Source organism: Candoia aspera, chromosome 4 (genome assembly GCF_035149785.1).
Source record: "Candoia aspera isolate rCanAsp1 chromosome 4, rCanAsp1.hap2, whole genome shotgun sequence".
NCBI lineage: Eukaryota > Metazoa > Chordata > Lepidosauria > Squamata > Boidae > Candoia > Candoia aspera.
The window spans coordinates 99669494-99689821 of record NC_086156.1 but is presented as its reverse complement, the minus strand read 5'-3'; the positions used below and the strand labels follow the sequence as shown (position 1 = coordinate 99689821).

The following is a 20328-nucleotide window of genomic DNA, read 5'->3' as shown; positions in this document are numbered from 1 at the left end:
ATGGAAGGGAAAGTTGGACTCTAAACGAGCAAAATAGAAAGACAACTGACACTTTTGAACGTAGGTGTTGGAGAAGACTCTCGAGAATACCATGGATAGCCCAAAAGCAAACAAATCAATCCAAAGTTCTCACTCAAGGAATACATGATCAGGTTCAAACTATGATACTTTGGACACATTATACGAAGACCTCACTCCCCGGAGAAGGCTCCAGTGCTGGGAAAGATGGAAAGAAAGAAAAGAAGAGGACAAGCAGCGGTAAGATGGATGGGCATGATTACAGCAGAGACGTGTGTACCATTGGAAGGCCTGAAAGACCAGGCTGAGGACAGATCATCCCAGAGAAAATCTAGGTAGTCCCCAAGAGCCGACGCTGACTTGGTGGCACTTAATCATCATCTTCAACCTTTACACATTGTCATACACATTGACAAATATTAAACAAGAAAGAATAAAAAAATAAACTTGCAGGCACAATCTAAAAGAGGTCCCAATCCCCTGTTCAGCTCTCTTAATGAATGTGGTGACACCTCCTTTGAATAAAGAAACTGAAAAATGTGATGGATAGTTGTTTTTCCCTTCCTTCTAATAGTCCCTCTTACTGCTGCTATTTCTTTATTTAATAAAAAGATCCTCCTCCCCTGCCCCCCCCCCCCCAGCAAAATATGATGAGATTCTAAATTGGGAGAGGAATTTGTAAAAGAAGAAAATGTAACATCTTCACAAAATTGCTTGACATGCCTATTAAGGAATATTCAGGAGGAGAATGAGAAGGTGCAGGTGGAGGAAAAGAGTGAAAAGCAGAAAGAAATGGCACAATATGATTGCAAACCCAATCTCAGTCAATATCTTGCTGCCATGTTTTTAGTAAGGGGTTTTCTCCTAACCACGACACAACATGCTCTGGCAATATCTTTTTTTCTCCTGTATTCCCATGGCGTTGCCTTCATTACATCCCCAGCCCATGAGTGAGATAGACATGTCACCCTTAGCTGTTAACGGTGTTAAAAGTGGCATTTCCCCCTTATTCTGACACCATCTCAGGGAAGCCCCAAGGTGGGTAACATCTGTAAGGCTTTGTCACACATGATCTTGGAGGGAAGTTGAGACTGCAGTGTCCGGGGACAGAGGCAGAAATGGGGTGGTCCACACAGCAAGTTCCATTGTCAGTATCTTGTTCTGCCAGGTCAAGGGAGGGCTCTTCAGTGTAGCCATGAGAAAAGCCTTCTGTGATATTTCTGCCCTAAAGCTAACATATCTAGAGTGAAAACATCTGGATGACCACTAATGGCAGCCAAGAGATGCAGTAATTCCAGATGCAGGAAAATTCCAGGCAACAGCAGATCGTGGAAGCTCCAATGGGCTGTATAGGCTAGGACAGTTAGACTTCCACATTTCTGGATTTCTGGAATGAGCTATTTTTCAGTGGAGGCCCCCATTGTGAAATGCTGCCACCAAATGTGGACCTGTGGATGTCCTGTCACAGTGGCTGCTTTTCAGAATCTGAAAACACAAAGGGAACTTGCAGGCCGTGTGGCTGTGGCTGTGGCTGTGGGTGGGTTCTTTTCACAAACCATACTGTCAGCCCAACAAGGCAGACCAGACTAGGACACCAGTGGCATATAAGTCAGGACTACTATTATTGTGACAACTATAGTAACAGAATCTTGCAAGTCTGAATGTGCTTCCCCTCCCTCACTTTATCTTTGTGTGAACCAGGGTGGGGCTTGTCTGAGATGTTTTCTAATTCTAATTGTCTGAGATGTTTTCTAATGTCTCTTTCCTGGCTGGGGCTCAAGCCCCTCTTCTCTGAAACGTTGCATTGGTACCACTCTTCTTCCTGACTTCCTCTATGCCCTCTATACATACTGAATCCAGTCAGACCCATATCTAATCAAATCCCTTTCCAGTGGTTTTGGCAGCACACTATCGCATCATTGGGAATATAAAATCCCCACCTGCTTCCTCCAGGAAGTGTCTGGTATCCCTTATGCTCTTGCATGCTGGCTTTTCCCTGTTGGCCAAACTGACAGCAACGGGCACCAGTTGGTTACTGGAGTGAATCAGCGTTTGGGAGGTGTGTTCTATAGTGCCAAGCCTTGACAGTAAGTTCTATCATGGCCATGAATTTTTTTGGGGGTAGGGGAGAAATTGGCCCTTCTTTCTCTCCATCACTTTTTCATGGAGGGTTAATTTGATCCAAACCAGGGATGTGGTGGCGCTGCGGGTTAAACTGCTGAGCTGCTGAGCTTGCCGATTGGAAGGTCGGCGGTTCGAATCCGCGTAACGGGGTGAGCTCCCGTTGCTAGTCCCAGCTCCTGCCAACCTAGCAGTTCGAAAACATGCCAATGTGAGTAGATTAATAGGTACCGCTTCAGCGGGCAGGTAACGGCGTTCCGTGTAGTCATGCCGGCCACATGACCACGGAAGTGTCTATGGACAAACGCCGGCTCTTCGGCTTTGAAATGGAGATGAGCACCGCCCCCTAGAGTCGGACACGACTGGACTTCATGTCAAGGGAAACCTTTACCTTTACCTAATTAGATCCAACAAGGCAACTGACTGGATGTTAGTATTCCCCTATCACTGCTAACTGAATGTATGTGGTTTAATCTTAGAGAAGTTTGGTTCTGTTTAGGGCTAAATCTAACCTTGTGTTTCTCAACCTTGGGAACTCTAAGAGGTATGGACTTCAACTCCCAGAATCCCCAGCCAGCCATGATCTAACCCCTTATGATTATTTGACAGAATCACTTCACTCATTGTTTTGTATTTCCAGGACACACTAATTTGCCCATTGACTTAGTTCGACATGTCATAAGAACAGGGCTGCAGGCTGGAGTTTTAGAACAAATTAAAATGGGGCTAACCCAGAATATGGATTATTCATTTGGAAACAGTATGATATGTGAACATGGCAATTGCGATTTGTTAAGCCAGGTGTAGGATGTAGTATGTTTTATTTTTTTTATTTATTTATATTATTAAATTTATACGTGGCCCATCTCACTATAAAAGTGACTCCGGGTGGCTTACAAATAAAAATTAGAAAACCATTATAAAAATAGAAAAAGTAAAAAAAAAAAAAGTTAAAAGAGAAAAGTTAAAAAGGTGGAGACAGCATCTTCAAACCACCAACCACCCGCAGGGCTGCCTACCACTCTTGGGTCCCCAAGCTAGTCAGCAGAGCCAGGTCTTGACGCTCTTCCTGAAGGCCAGGAGCGTGAGGGCCAACCTCACCCCAGGGGGCAAGATGTTCCACAGGGCGGGGGCCATGGCAGAAAAGGCTCTCCTCCTTGACCCTGCCAGTTGGAATTCTTCAGCTGACGGTGTCCGTGCTGCACGAATGAGTGGATTTTAGGGGTTTTGCTCTAATGTGCCATTTTATTGATACCCCAAATAGGATTGCACATATGGGAGTCATAGATATGCATGTACCAGGTGCCGGGGAAGGCTGGCTTAGAGCATTAGCAGTGGATCACTGGCGCAACAAATTTATATTTTTGCAATAGTTGCTGATTCAAAAGCTACCGGAATGGGAAATGGTGCACACAGTTTGGTTACAATTAAGTCCAGTAGGCAAGGTGGTGGATGGAATTAAGTCCTGCAATTCAAACAATTTACCATTGGTGAGGAAAATGTGGCACCTGAAGGTGTGAAGAAGAAACAGACTGGATGGTACATGTAGGAGATGAGTGCACGAGTCTCCGTCTACCAGCCAGCCAGATCCATTCTAGACAGACGAGCTTTCTGTAGAAAATGTCAGAACGTTGCAGGGGTATCCATAGGGTATGGTCAAAAAATCAAGTAGGTGGCCACAGTGGTGTGATCAAAGCTACACTTGCTTTCTGTGTGCACATAAATGAACAGGTTGACCTTCGATCACACCATTGCAAATGCCACGGGGACTTTCTTGATCATATTCTGCAGACACCCTGATGTTAAGTCCTTGGTTTTCTTTCCTAGGCTCCTGAGTGAGTAGTTTGTGGCTTTGCTTCTCTCTCTCTTTAATAACCATCTGCCCGAAAAGTGTTTTCATAGGACTTTATTTGAAAGGTAGATTCCAGTAAAAATCCATGCATGTGTTTGTTGCTATTATGACAGACAGACAAGTGTTTTCGGTGTTAATGTTTCTATTGTTTTCCCCTCCAACTATGAGTTTCTCTGTGTAGCACACTCACTGGCTTTTTGCCAGTGTTTTGTTCTTGCGTTTTTAATACTCCTTTTTTAAAATACGAAACCCGCTTTATACAGAAAAACTTGGCACAGATGATGCTTTCCCACTGAACAGTGTCCCCTTTCTCTTTCCACATTTTAAATGCCCTTCTTTCTGAAGAGTTAAAAAAATGATCTCATTGTCACAAAAAGAATGAAGGAAAAAGATCTCACCCTGCTCTACATTTTCTAAGACCTGCCTCTGAAAAAAGAATACATTTTCATTAAAACATATGAGAAAAAAATACTAGTTCTTCAAAGGCTAGAGGAAACAGTAAAGAGACCATTACAGTTCCTGTTTTTCAGACATGGCTTTCCCATTATATTAGCTACTGAAAGAACAAAGCATGTCTCTGATGAACGTCTTGGCAAACTGTAGGTCTATTACCCAAACAATAAATTGTTCCAAGGTTTCAGTTACTCTTCATGACGGTTGGTTGGTTGGTTGGTTGGTTGGTTGGTTGGTTGATCGATTATGTGCCATCAAGTTGTCTTTGACTCCGAGCAACCCCATAGATAGATTTCCTCCATGACAATCTATCCCTAACTCGTCCTTCAGGTCTTCCAGTGGTCTCATGATGAGTAGCTGAGTCCAACCATCTTCTCTTCTGGCCTGGAATTCTGCATGAGTGACCCTAGAGTGGCAATCTTAACCTTGCTTACTAGGGAATAAGCCCCATTAAACGTAGGACTAATATAGTAAAGACAAAGAGGACTTTCCTGTTAATTCTGTAACCTGTGAATTCCAAAGCAAAACTCTGTGGCCAGAATGATGCCAATGCACTGAACAACCAGACAGTAAGCATGCTTAGTCAGAATTCTACCGCTTCTAATTATACTTACTAACCAAGCAAGATTGCAACAGCCTATGTGGGCCGGCTATGTAGTTTCAGTTGATTTGAACGTTTGCTTAATGTATTGCAGAATGTGAATCATTTGGTCTACAGCGCTTCTCGTTCATGGAAGGAGAAATAAGACTCTGGTGGTCTGTCTTCTAATGTTTAGATTTAATTTTGGAATGTTACCAGCTTCTCCTCCACCCCATCTCTTTACGTGTCAGGTTATGAATTCTCCATTTTATTAACACCTATTTACTGAAACCCTCCCTGAGTCCATGTTTTAGGGTCACTATAAAAAAAATAAAAATGAAACAGTACTGATCTGGCACCTGACTGCCAGATAACCCGCATAGGCCTTAATTAACAAACCAGCTGCTTTCTGCTCTTGCTTTGTAGTCAGGATGTGGCCGAAATAAGCTCTGGGCGAGAATGTCACTAGTGGGAGACGGGGTGGTGGTGTGTATACATTATGCACTAGACCACTGTTTTTCAACCTTGGCAACTTTAAGATATATGGACTTCAACTCCCAGCATGCTGGCTGGGGAATTCTGGGAGTTGAAGTCCACATGTGTTAAAGCTGCCAAGGTTGAAAAACACTGCACTGGACCATATGGGATCCCTGGGTGCTGCAATGATATAATCAGTGTTTTTCAGCCTTGGCAACTTTAAGACGTGTGGACTTCAACTCCCAGAATTCCCCAGCCAGCATGGGGGAATGGGGAATTCTGGGAGTTGAAGTCTACACATCTTAAAGTTGCTAAGGTTGAGAAACACTCGGTATAATAAAGGAGATGCATATGGCCTGGCAGTGAGGATTTGCAGATTCAGGTCTGCCTTTGCAGCATAAGAAAAGCATCCACCAGGGAAGAAAGTATGAGGGTAAGGAAGATCCTGTGTTTCGCTACTGACCAAAAGTTTAATTAACCAAGTCCTATGAAACATCACAATAATTTCAATAGTCTCTTCATAAATATCTCTATGTGTATATTTGCGTCTGTGCTCTTATAAATTTATCATATATGTAAAAAGTCTTCTAGGAAGCTGATTCTGGGGTAGGTAGGACTAAGAAGAGATGTAAACCATCTCTGTTTCTTTCCTTTAAAGTTCTTCCAGATATAGAAAAGAAGATAACATTGGGAAAAATCTGTCAGTCATTCTATCTGCTGCAGCCTTCTCCAACCTGCTCTCTTCCAGATGTGATGAATCAGAACCCCCATTCTGTTGTTGGACAATTAGGGGAATTGTGGTTGAACGTGTCCGGAGGATAAGGTGTTGGGGAAGGCTGCTCTGTTGGGTGGACAAGACAAACCACAGGACTAATAATTGGTATAATGTCACTTCAATATGGACAAGGGACAGTTTTATAATACAGATTCCCTCTTCTCCAGAGGCAGCTTCATCTCAGGAAAAGCTATGGCTCGGTCTTAAGAGTTGGGCCAAAGTCAAGGATAAAAAGGAAGGAAATATGGCAAAGCCTAGTGGATTAGAAATACCTCTGACAACCACTAGGGGGCAGTAGGTCCATTTAGATTTTCAAACCCACTTTTTTTTTTTTGTATTTTTCTCCAGCACTGTTTTGGCAGAAACTTTTTTGTCAGCCCTTAATTAAACTGCAGTGGAAGAGAGGGTTCCCTTATACCTCTGGAGGAAACAAATAACCTCTTGATCTACACTGCAGCCCCAAATTTGGCACAGTATGCTGTGGAAGCCATGAGTAGGAGGCTTAGGAGCGGGGGCCTGGGCATTCGTCCAGACATGTCCCTTGGCAGGCTGTATCAGAGGTCTCAACCTAGTATGTAAGAAGAACTACCCTTCTTCCCCACGACTACTGAGCAGTCAATAATCACAGCATTGCTATTGTGTAGTCCAGTGTGGGAAGTATCCATCCTGGTTCTCCTCAAGGTGCCCGCTGGAAAGGACTGTGATGTTTGATTAGTTTCTCTTAAACTGGGGAATAGGAGCAGGTGATCCCTGCACCCCTTTCATGAAAGCCCCTTGGTGAGCATAGCATGACCCCCACCTCTGTCCCACTAAAGATGTGATCTTGGATCCTGCTGATGGGTAAAACGGGGAAGTGAACTGCTGGTTGGGTGGTTGGGTGGTTGAATGGATCAAGAGATGGAGGAAGGGAGAGAGGGAGAGGGAGAGGGAGACGGAGAGGGAGGAGAGCAGAGGAGAGGAGAGGAGAGGAGAGGAGAGGATGAAGGGCAAAGCAAAGCAAAGCAAGCAAGCAAGGAAGATGCTTGTTGGATGGACGGTTTCCTTGCTTCTCAACATTCTGACTCTCCTGATGTCCTTTCAACAGTATCTTCTCTTCCCCTTTTCTCCTTCCCATGCCCTCTCCTCTCTTAAGTCCATCCCTACACTGGCGTGGTCTTCCTGTTGAGTGTGTTGGTGTTGGAAGAGGCATCTTTACCCAGGGTACCAGTGGCTCCGGCTACACCAGGCCCGGTCACTGTGACTGTCACCCCAGGATCTTTGGGGAAGGTGTTGTGCAACTGCAAGAATCCACCACCAGTCCCGGTTGCCCCGGAGGTCGTCGCCCCCGTGGAGGCCGTCTCGCTCGCACCGCCGTAGAGGGAACTGACGTTGGCCTTGGATGGGTCCCTAGACAGTGTGTACATAGAGATGTCGGTGGAAGGGAAGCCCTTCAGGCCAACGGGAGACGTTTCTCGGGACTGCGAGGGCTCGGTGGAGCGGGAACTGGAACGCGACCGGCGGCGGTACCGAAAACGGTAACTGGGCAGGCGCAGGATGGCCGAGGAGGAGGAGGAAGGGTTCTTCAAGAGTTCTGTGCGGCTCTTGCAATGCGCCTCGCGATTCTTCTCGATGTATATATTAACCGCCAGCACGCCGATCATCTCAGCCAGGATGAAGGAAAGGCCACCAAAATAGAAGGACCAGCCGTAAGAATAGTGGCTCTTCTTCTCATCGTCACGTTTTGTGCCAGGATCACCAGCATTGGCCGAGATGTAGACGATGACGCCAATGATGTTACTGAGGCCTGTGGCGCAGAAGAAAAATGAGAGAGGTTGACGATGGACTGATAAAGAAAAAGAGAACGAGGAAGAGTCCGGTATGGAGATTCAGGAGCAGGACTACACCTGCATAGCTACAGACGAAAGCATCATTGCTGATCATAATGGGCATTTTTTTTTTTTGCAGCCAGGAGCCATAAATTGATTTTATTTTCATTTTTATTGGTAGCTGAGAACTGTCCCTTTAGGAGGCAGGTGTCATGTTCCCCGTTTCAATGTTCTGTTAACATCGTAACGTTTCACATGTCAAACCGTTTCTCCGTGTGTACTCAGCTTGCTCTTTGCTGGTATTTTCCGTTCATGCTCTCTTCTTTGTTTTGGATCTTTGGAATGTATGTTTGGGTTTGCAACCCTATTCAAGGTTACTTTCCCAGGCGCGTGTAACGGTTGCTAGCGCCTGGGAGGGGGTGCGTGCTGACGGGTACTTGGGGCGGGACTGGATGGAAGGCAAGGCTTTTAAGTTTGTATTTGGCGCGCTTTTGCTCATTCTCAGCTTTCTCTGTATTTGCATACTATTCCTTTAATAAATCAGCTATCTTTAAGCTCGAGCTTGTGAGGATGAGTATTTGGGATTAGGCAACCATTACAGCAGGACAAGAACTTCTGAACTCTTTTCTCTCCCTCTTTCGGGGGGTTGGATTTCTTTAAAACATAAAAATTGGCTTGCTAAGCCTATTGGAGAGTAGTACACCAATTTTACTTCTGTTTTTTAAAAGCTGAAAAGCACATTGCTATAATTTGGTAGTTTCCTACTAAATTTGGGTAGTGCAGTCTGAGGGGCTTCAAGGGCTGCAACAAATATGACCCATGGGTCACTGGCTGCACACCCCGCCTTAGATGGCATAGAACTTTCTATGTCCTGAAGTGGTTACCCCCCACTGCACACACCCATAGTGAGACTGGCCTCTAGTTCTCCTATCCAGAAAGAATTGCAGACACTTTTCTGCATGGACTAGGATTCTGACTGGTCAGTGGTTTCTGCTGATACTTGGTAGTCCTTGACTTTAGCTCCTGGCTTCTCCTGGGTCCATGTGATGGCTGCCATGATGCAAATTTTGATTGTATGGCTGGTTGAATGGAAGGATAGAGGATTCATTACTGTTTGGATGTATACAATGGGGGGAGGAGGAAAATGAGAGGGAGTGGGAGTCATTCAAGGCCCTTACCTTATCTACAGGACTGGAAAGGGAAGAGATAGAGAAAAAGATGGGTGGAAAGAAGGATGAATGATCAATAAATAAAGAAACGGAAGACGATGAAAGCATGGCATGTCTATGAGTATGGAACAATGCAGCGTATGGGCCTACCCCCTTTATATAGTCAAGCCATTGGGTGTATGGTGCACTCGTACTGGCAGCATCTCACTTAAACCTCTAGCTAAAGTTAGGCCTGCTAATAAGGTCCTGGAGAGCTTGTGAACCAAGACTTTCTGTATGCTAAGCATACAATTCCAAACTCTTCCATAGTGAGTAGGAAAGGAATCTATGACAAGTAGGAATGCCTGTGAAATCAGAACAGCTTTCCCCCAGTCGAGACCGTTTCAGATAAATCAAGCCTGCAAGTCACAGAATTGTCAATTACATTTCTGGTTGCTGTTGTCACAACACAACTGGAAGGGGAAAGCGGAGATAGATGTGAAGCCGAAGACGCAGGCATGAAGTGGTACAAAGCAAGTAATGGATCAGGAGAGATGGACTGCGAGATAAAGGGTTTGGCTGAGAGCCAGAGTTCCGATGAGCAAACCAGCTGTGGCGTAAAGCTAATCTCACCAGAGACCCAGAGAGGGATAGTTTGCATCTACTCACAGTACTATACTCACTACACCACTTACCTGCAGCAACAAATAGGATGCCAGCACCTAGAATGATGTTGCGCTTTGACTTGTAGACACGGCTGGCAGCTACGCAGAATCCTCCCAGCAACAGCAAAATAGCACTTAGGATAGGAAAGATGCTTGAGGCTCGTACCACACCTGTGGGGAAGGAAGGAAGGAAGGAAGGAAGGAAGGGAGGAGGGAGGGAAGGAGGGAGGGAGGAAGGAAGGAAGGGAGGAAGGAAGGAAGGAAGGAAGGAAGGAAGGAAGGAAGGAAGGAAGGAAGGAAGGAAGGAAGGGAGGGAGGAAGGGAGGAGGGAGGGAGGGAGGAATAGAAGATTATAAAATAGGGCATGAAACAGGTCTCTGAGCAGAACTCTTTATGCATTGGAAATTGGCAAACGAGATAATTCTGGGCTAGCCTTATTCATGATAAGGAGATGTTCTGTGCATTTTTTCTAAGTTTTAATTCTGTCAGTCTGGCAATGTCTAGAAATGCTAAAGCATGGAGTCTGCACAAACTTTTTGGAGCAGTCCATCAAGAGCTATGCTATAAAATTCTTCTTATGGAGTATACTATACCAAATATGCCTGAACTATGACCTCCTTAAAGCTTGTTTCATTTACATGGCTGTTAAAACCTGTTGAAGGAAGGCGGATACTGGGAGATCTAGTAAGTTACTCATAAACCAAAATATGATGCACATTCAGTCTGTATGGCAGACAGCATTATCACTGGGAAATCTAGTAGCCCCTGAGACAGCTGTGACTGTGTTTCAGAACGTCGGCTTTGAAAGGGTGTTTTGAGGAATCCTCAATAAAAATTAAAATAAAAGTAACAGTAATTTGCTTTGCTTGACCACTGTTTATCCAGCTACTACTGGACAAGGGAAGCCTCTGAAGTCGTGACAGTGTTCTCTATAAACATGTGGTAGGGTGATGCAAAATCTAAACTCCTGATGGCCTTTTAACATGTGAGTGTGGACAAGCATACACATGCACATACAAATGTGTAAGAAAGAAACCTGGGATCTTTTTCAGAAGGATCTGAAAAATTCCCTTTCCTTCCCACTTAGCTATGACTCTTCCCCATCCAATAATGTAGATGGAACATAATATAATATACACACACATTCAAGTGTGGAAAATCAACCCCTTTACATGAGAGAAGCATAGTGATAGTTCTCCGCATAGAAATATCCTGGGTTCATGCCCTGTTTGCATTCTCAGGCCAAATACACCCTTTTAAAACTTAAAATAAACATACAATTAATAATAAGCTAATAGTGGCTTTCATCAGTCCTGTGGCACGTGGGGGAGAAGGTCAGAAATGACCATATGATAAGGTGTTGCAGTGAGCCAATGCCCATTCCCTGGCCCACTTTCATGCAGGGTTGATGGCGGGGTTTGTGGCCATACCAGAACGACCTGGAAACACTTCCCTCCATGTCCCCAGCACCTGCCCCCACCCTTCTCTGCCCTACCATTGAAGGTTACCAGCCATTGGGAAAAATATCCATCCCTGTGGAATGGGCTGGAGCTGGGGAAGAGGCGAGTCTCAACAGATGGCTAGATTGCTGGGCTGAATCATCGACCCAAACTTACTCTGGCTTTGTGCAAGGGTTTCGCATAGGTGCTTCACTGATATCAACTGATAGGCCCCTTTTGGAGCTCTGCTACTTCAGGTGGCAACCGTCACCTCCCTGAGACTGACAGCTGCCTTACTGGACAGCCTCAACGGATCTGGGGATTGTGATAAAGCGGCTGAGTGCCTCTAAGCAGCCTAATCCGTGGGGTATGTTGGGACTGCCTGGTAAACCCGCTTTGCGGGGCAGTCCCAACCCATGACATGGATGATCCACCACACCCTGGTCAGAGCCGCAGCTGATCCATGGATGGGGTATTTTATTGGGAACCCCACTCTACCCCAAGCATCAGCTACGATGCCTGATCCATGGGATGTTGAAGCTGGTGGTCCCCGCCCATCCAGTGTGCCTGTCAGCCACCCTGAGAAGCAGGTGACAAGTAAAGTTCTCCCACTACACCTTGCAATGGCTCCTCTTCCCACTCTGAGTTGTTTTTACACCAGTTAAAACACATGTTTAGCCCTCTTTTGAAAGCTAAACCCATGTGTGTAAGGAGCCTGAGAAACACCTGAAGTGGCAGTGTTTTTGGTGAAGCAGGATTTCTCCACTTCACTGTGCCGTGGCAGTAATGCCTATCAGCTGCTTCTTGGGCACAAGGGTGCCGGGAGCCGACTCTTTCCCTGCCACGTCTCTGTGATGGCAAAAGAACTGGGTCACCCTTGGCCCCCCACTTCTCTTGCTACACTGCTCACTGCCGGCAGCCTCAGGATATCAGAGACCACGAGGCCTCTGATGTCATGGAGTAGCTCCTTGGTATGGGATACCTAGTAGAGAAAAACCCAGCTCCCTGCCCAGTCTCTTGCCACGCCTCCAAGCCCTTGCAGTCTAGGATTCTGCTGCCAGGTGGCTGTGGCAGGAAACAATGTTAAAACTCCTGTCTACACTCATCCCTCCCCCGCCCATTAAAAATAACAGTGGCTTTCCCCAAGGGCCAGCGATGCATAGCGGGAGGGGAATGCACTAATACCTTTCTCTCTGTGTGTGTGTGCGTGCATGCAGGCATGTGCGAGTGCCTTTGGATCAGTGTTGACTTCTGGCGACTGCCTGGACTAGTCCCTGCAGTTTTCTTGGCAAGGTTTTTCAGAAGTGGTTTACCATTGCCTCCTTACTAGGGCTGAGGGAGAGTGACTGGCCAAGGTCACCCAGCTGGCTTTGTGCCTAAGGCAGGACTAGAATTCACAGTCTCCTGGTTTTTAGCCTCGCCTTAACTACTACACCAAACTGGCTTTCTTAAAATCAAACTGGGCAGTTTTCTATTGTTTTGTTTTGTTTTGTTTTTGTGCCTTTGGGTCAGTGTTGACTCCTGGTGACTGCCTGGACAATTCCCTGTAGTCCTCTTGGCAACATTTTTGGAAGTGGTTTGCCACTGCCTCCTCCCCAAGGTCACCCAGCTGGCTTTGTGCCTCAGGCAGGACTAGAACTCTCGGTCTCCTGGTTTCTAGCCTGCTGCCTTAACCCCTACAGCAAACTGGCTCTGCCATTAGGCGGAGACAGAGTTCCACTTCAACCGCTACCTGATGTTAAGTGAAGGATAGAGATCACTCACGCCCTGTGCTTGACCAAGAGGCAGATCAAAATCTGGTTTCAGAACCGTTGCATGACATGGAAGAAGGAGCATAAAGAAGGCACCGCTGGAGGCGCCACATCAGCCAACGAGAGGGCACCCGCCACTTTTATTTCAATTTTATGTCAGTTTTGTGCATTCATTTCTAAGTCTAGAGAGTCTTGTTTCCTGATGAATCTTCAAAAAATAATAGGAAAATTCACATCAATTTTATATGCATTTTTCAACTGCAAAAACTGAAGGATGGCTGTGCTTTGATTTGTGTATTAATGACTGGGAGGGAAGAATTATGTTGGCTCACTTGAAAACGGACTGAATTTTTCCAGGGGACATGCAGGAGTTTTGTAAATAACATTTTCCCTGTGTATTTGTGTTAAAAATGCAAGCATTAATAGCAATTAATAATTCATCTCCAATTTTGAGTTCAGGGTCCTGTCTCCCACAGTGACTGAAGAACTGCCTCTTGAAAGCAATATGTGGGTGGATATATTCAGCAGGTTATATTCATCCATCCATCCATCCATCCATCCATCCAATCAATTTAGAGCAGCGTTTCTCAACCTTGGTAACTAGAAGCTGTGTGGACTTCAACTCCCAGAATTCCCCAGCCAGCATGAATTCTGCCAGAATTCTGGGAGTTGAAGTCCACACAGCTTCTAGCTGCCAAGGTTAAGAAACACTGATGTAGACACTACCCAACTCCAGAAGTCTCTGGGCAGCTTCCAGTGTTAAAAGCAGGAAATACTCAAATAATAAGAACAAAGATCATGAACATCAGGAAGACAAAAACTTCACTGGATAAAATTCTACAGGGGCTCAGCACCCACCCTACAAGTCCTAGGGAAACAGCCAGGCTTTCAACATTTTGAACATCTTTGGGGTGGGAGCAATATGGATCTTTTGGCTTTATGTTCCCTTTGGGGTTCAATGTTTTTTATCACCTTAAGCAGGTTTGCCAGCCATGCCCTTATTAAGAGAAGATGGTCTCCCATCCACTTGTTACAAGAAAACTTGACTACTGTCATGCTCTTTACAAAGGATTGTAAACTGCATTTTAAATGCAGCTTCATAACTACAGTGGGTATAAAGCAAGTAGGATGCATGGATTATATTACATGAATAGCGTATTCACGATCTTGCATAAATAGTCAATAAAAGTGAAGTCTCTGCTGAGACAGGCTCAACGCCTGGTGATTTGCTAGATACAGCTACGCCATTTTCTTGGCAGCATTTCAGAAGGGATGTGATGTAGGCACCTTCTGGAAAGGTTTTCAATCTCCCTGTCTAGCCTATAGCTCTACAATTTCCTCATGATCACACACTGAAGTATTAACTAAGTTTGAACTTGCTTAGCTTCTGAGCCAAAATGAAGTCAGCCAAATACTGATCACTAATTTGTTTAAGAGTAAATTTATGGACCACAATCATTTACCCAAACCTGCCTAGACATTCAAATTAGAATCAGAAGTTATGCTCTAAGATCCATTGTTAGTAAAGTTCTGATGAGCAAATATTACTTTTTCGGTAGAGGCCTAACAGTTGTCGAATTCTCCCCCAATGAGGATCTAACAAACTCTTTTCCTCAATTTGGGGAAAAACAAACCTAAAATAGAAAGGGAGCTCTAAAGAAAACTTGCCAGACAGGCCTTTTTGAGATCTTTGTTAAAACTGATGTTGGTTTTGATTGTGCTCTGCAGATGTGTGCTGGGGTTTTGGATGCTGAGGTGTATTTTTAGAATTTGTGAAGATTGCCTTTTACGTTGCTTCTTTACAGATATGAAAGAAAAGGATAACTATTGTTCCGCATCTGGCAATCTGCGAGATCTTTCTTGTTTTTTTGCATCTGGAATTCATCTTTAGCTCTTCAGTTAACAGCCATTTTTTCATGACCGTCTCACCTTGTCATAAACCGGACTGCCCTGAAACTTACGTTAGTCTTTTGCAGTTGACTATACAAACATATTATCTCTTGCTGACCAAGTGATGAGCCGGTAGGTTGACTTCCTGGGAAATATGAGTGTCCCTTGCCTTTTGATAAGGAGGTAAAGCTTTAATGTTATAAGACTGCAGGAAACAGAGAGAGGTTCAACAGAGGGAGCAGTAATATGGATCTCCCCCTTTTCCTTCTGCAGACTGAAAGCAATTCAACGGCCGTTGTCATCGTTTGGCCGGAGCCTTCCTCTGAAGCATGATTCGCATAAGGAAGACGCCCGGCCCTGCTTTCAGTATTCATGGGAGTGGGGGGCAGATTGGTGGGGGCAGGAGGAGGCAATGAGAAGTTGTACTACAGAACTGAGGTATTCAGAAGGTCTGAAAAAGCTGCATCCACGGTGCCGTTGTTTCTTTATGCTTTGCTGGGCATCCCTAGCCTCAGAAGAGGAGCCCTCTCTGCAATATGACAGCCTCGCAAGACATTTCCACCCCATCACCGCTAAAAAAAAAAAATCGCATCCCTTTTACTTAATAGCTAGGCTTAATAGCTAGGCTCCTGAAAAGGAAACTACGACGTCTAACTATGTGTCCCATCCCATGGAAAACCTGGGGGCTCAGTAGCCCTATGGTGGATTCCAACCCCGCTCCTCCAGCTGCAGAGAACAGCAGCAACATGGCATTGCCGAGGCCGAGGAAGAAGAATCTATAAGCCACCCGTTTGTACATACGTAGGAGGTATTCCGCACTGTCGTGATCGTAGTCTGTGTCCTCTGGGAAGTGGTTGATTTTCACACACACCCCTCGCTTCAGCCCTGCAAACAGGAAGAGACAAATTACCAGCTGCTTGGGGGTCAGAGCAGCATTTGTAGGCATCCTGCAGTGGTTAACCCCATGCTGGATTTCCAGTGATGCAGCGTTCCCTCCCATTCCCAAAGTCTTACGACAGCTTTTCCCAGGCTGGCGGACTTCCAGTGTACCAGGGCAACCCCTTCCTATCTGGAGGACACTGAGTTACAGAAGATTGTTTTACACCATCTTAGGCTAGTTTGGAGAGCCAGTTTGGGGAGTGGTTAAGGCACCAGGCTAGAAACCGGGAGGCTGGGAGTTCTAGTCCCACCTTAGGCATGAAGCCAGCTGGGTGACCTTGGGCCAGTCACTCCCACTCAGCCCTGGGAAAGAGGCAATGGCAAACCACTCCTGAAGAACTTTGCCAAGACAACTGCAGGGACTTGTCCAGGCAGTCTGAGAATGTGACACAATTGAATGGATTAAACAAAAAAAAGGCTAGTTCACCAAGCTGACGTTGGATCCAAATCTCAAGCCAGGCCCCCACTATTAAATGCAATCCCACCAAATTCTCCCTTACTATGTTTGACTGTGGCCCTGGGAAATGTCTTTAGCATTATTCTTTTTGATGAGCTTTTCAGCCAGCTATATCACTGCTTCTCACTGTCAGCAATTTTAAGCTGGCTGGGGAACTCTGGGACTTAAGTCCACATACCTTAAAAGTTGCTGAGGTTGAGAAACACTGAGCTACATTATCGGTGGTTACTAGTGTAAGACTAACATACTGTAGCAAGTACACACATGCTACCAGTTTCTCATCTGCAACCTTTAAGTGTTGCTCAGCCCACTTACAAAGCAGACTTAAAGGTTCTGGATGATTAACTCTGAGGGCTTCAAGGTGGGGGTAGGAAAATGCCTGGAGGATTGGAGCTATTGTATTAACAGATGCTGAGCTGAAAGGAACTTCATTTGCTGTGGAGCGGCAATGGGGGAAGTCCACTCCAGCCTTCCTGCCCTATCTGTAGAGTTCCTATAGGTCAGTTGGCTATGTTAGATGCCCAAAATGCCTTCCTGCTGTTTTCATATGAAACGCTGGACCTGCAGTTCCGTTTAGTGTTTTGAAAAAAAGAAGAAATCACCATAACTGCCCAGAGTCCCCTTTTCGGGAGAGATGGGTGGTGATAGAAATTTGAAATATAAATAAATAAATAAATAACCCCACACTCTAGACTTTTATCAAATCAGTCTCTGAAACTGTATCACTCAATCCCTGTCTGCTGCATCCCTCCTCGACTGAAACCCAACTAGCATGTTAAGTTCAAAGCTGCAGCTAGCATACTTATCTAACTTGGTGGTTTTAAAGGACCTGCTTGTTAATTGCTTATCTACCCATTGTTTAGCTAAAAGCCAACAAGATTTCTTTTACAGCAAATGGAAAAACCAAAGCTGTAAAAACCCTAATTAAAGCATATATCAGTAAACGAACTGTAGAATACTGAAAATAATTTAACAAGCCAAATTAAATAAATGCTTCTTAATGTAATTGGGGAAATGGTGAAATACAGATTACATCATCTGTAGGAAGAGGAGAAGGAGAAAGGAGAAGCGACCTTATACCAGTCAGATATTTAGAATTTCAATGCCCATTAGCCTCAGCTAGAGCAACCAGGGGCAAAGGATTATGGACATGGAAGCCCAAAACATCTGGATGACAAGAATTATACTCCTTTGCGGATAACTTTTTCTCCTATTTGGGAGCCCTCAAATGTGTTGGCCTTCAACTCCTATAATTCTGTTGTCCTTAGCCATGTTAACTAGAAGATTATGGGAGTGAAAACCAACACTCGGAAAGTACCAGAAAATGGAAGATTGACTTGAACACCTTAATCAGGGAATTATGTCCATTCTGGAGAAAACTGATTTGCCTCACAGCAGAGGAATGGCTAAAATGAAGATATAAAAATCCAATGGGTCTACCCTTAAATGCTCAGAGCATTTAAAGGCAAAGTCACTTATCAGGGTGAAAACTCAGGATCTCTCTAAGTGAATTTGTGTGGGTAACGTGGCAGTCTATTTACTGTTATGTAGGTGAGGTGGGGAATCCAGGCGGAAGACACTGCTTTGTATGAATAACACATATATGTATATGTGTGTGTATATATATATATGTATATATATGTGTGTGTGTGTGTGTAGTATAAAGGCTGTCATAACAGCCTGAGTGTGTTAGCTCATAAATTTGAAGGTATCTGCAAGAATTCTTTACACTTTTGTAATGTCATCTCAACAATATGCATTCTCCCATATGAATAAATGGCTGCATAAGGACATGGAGAACTATGCCCTTTTTGGGCATAGGGTTGAGAACCCTGTTTGATGATCTCAATAATCTAGTTGAATCCCCACATGCCATCTTGGCTGCCTTTTTTTTTTGCTTGACAATATTACGTTGTGTCAAAATGTTGGCACATTGGAGCAGGATGTTGGTAACTGGCTTTTCAGACTAAGCGACAGATACTTCCATCCTGTTAAGCCCACCTCACCCAAGCTCCTCTCCATCAGTTGTAATTAGGCCATGTTCTGTGTTAGAAGCTTGAATGTGTTCCGCTGCATTTTACTGAGAATCCAGATGGTGGTAATTGACAGCCTGTTGTTATTAAATGTTTTCTATGTTAATTTACCCATCTTTATTCAGAGCTTCCATCTTTTCTCAGGAATCAAATACAATTTGGGGCAGGTTCTTGATGTGGATTAGAAGAAACATTACTGATGCTTTTCAAAACTATTGTGCCTTTAATTAGAAACTTCCTCTTTGTGGCTTCTGCCTCTGATTGCTTCCTGTTCAGTATAGAGTTGCAATTTAAACGTCTTTTAATCAAACTTTGTTTCCCCTGAACTCTAGGAGTTTTGATTACTGATTTCCTCTTTTTGTTTATTTTTAAAAAGTAAAAAAAGTGCTACAAAAGAAAAGAAGACAAAAGAGAAGTAATTATTTAAATTCTCCTATCCCATGAGGAACAAGACCCAATTTATGAGGATTCATCAATTATGCTGATGTTGTACAGTACAGAATGCAATTAAAAGCAGGAGTTGTGAGGAGGGACCTTCTAATTAAAGGTATGCTGGAGACTTTTGCTGACTCAAATTTACTTAATATTATAGAAAGTCATGAACACAAGCACTGCTGCATAATATGGCACTAGGGTAAATGTAAAGTGGAACCACTGTTTTAATTCTGCTTTCAGTTAATTTAGGGGAAAACAATGCCTCCCAGTGTGGAAGCAATATTGGTTTTTACACCAGCTAATCAGTGCATAATTGCAGTGTTTAAAGCTTTTTTAGTTTCTTGTCTTCTGCCTCTAGTCCTTCTCCTTATTGGATAAATTCTCTAGTAAGAAATTATCTCCTTAGAGCAGTGTTTCTCAACCTTGGCAACTTTCCATGCTGGCTGGGGATTCTGGGAGTTGAAGTCCACACATCTTAAAGTTGCCAAGGTTGAGAAACACTGCCTTAGAGAACTTGGTCATTAATTGCTCCATGTTTGATGTACTGTAATGTCTTGTGGAATACCTGCTGTCTGCCTAAGCTTGCTTTTCCACAGTTCTAGAACTTGGTCTCTCCTGAACCTATTTCAATGGATGGGTTGCTCACCTTCTAAGCAGCATATCCTCCAGAGACCTGAATGGGTGAGTCCTCCAGGGTCTTTCTTGTCCTTCTGGGGAGTTTCCTCCGTAGAGATGTTTGTGGTATTGCAAATGAAGGCACGAGCGTACAGCCAGTAATCGGTGCCAATGGCGATGATCATGAGGCCAAAGGCAGCAAAGGCCCCCACCGTTGTGAGCAGAATCTGGACCCCTTTCTCACACCACACCATCCTCTCCTCATTCCAGCGCTTAAGTGACTCCAGCTTGGCGGTAAGAAACAAGACCAGCAGTTGTGAATGCAAGGAGTAGTGGCAGTGGTGATTATGGATGCCTGGCCTGCTAGATCTAGTTTCCTCTTCCAGTAGGCAGGATCCGGGACACAAGTTCCTTTGAGAAATAAGAGCCAGAGAGTATTTTCTTTTGCCTGGATAAATGTGATGAAGGAGCCTGGATACAGAGTAGAATAGAAAGATTGTCTTAACAACGTTTGCAAAGCTCTTGGGACTTCTTGGAGTGAAGTTGGCACAGGTTCCTCTGGATTACTTCTGAAATATTGCTTCTTGGATGCCCCCTCTTCAGAACTTCAAAAGCAGAATGGACGGACTTCAAGAGAGGTTTCAAAGAAGATACAGGAACATCTGAGGCAATTTCTGAACAACTTCCAGGAATTTTAAGAAAGCATATGGAGTAATTTAGGAAGAAATTTTCAAGAGCTATCCAGACAAGATTTGTGGAGGATGCAATTGGAAGATGAAGACTGGATATTCAGCAGACTATGATATTTTAGGAATACTTTGCAAAGATGGAGCTTCTAGATCACGGCTGTCAAAATCCTGAAGAGCTAGTGGAAA

General features: G+C 44.4%; 1 protein-coding gene across 1 annotated transcript; it reads right to left on the bottom strand.

The window, feature by feature from the left end:
- Positions 1–7244: 7244 nt before the first annotated feature.
- Positions 7245–19995, bottom strand: CACNG8 (calcium voltage-gated channel auxiliary subunit gamma 8). Its single transcript, XM_063303045.1, has 4 exons — positions 19485–19995; positions 15776–15859; positions 9925–10065; positions 7245–8059 (listed from the first exon to the last, which is right to left on the bottom strand). The coding sequence occupies exons 1-4, from the start codon at positions 19705–19707 to the stop codon at positions 7416–7418; spliced, it is 1092 nt and encodes a 363-aa protein (XP_063159115.1). The 5' UTR covers positions 19708–19995; the 3' UTR covers positions 7245–7415.
- Positions 19996–20328: the final 333 nt, after the last annotated feature.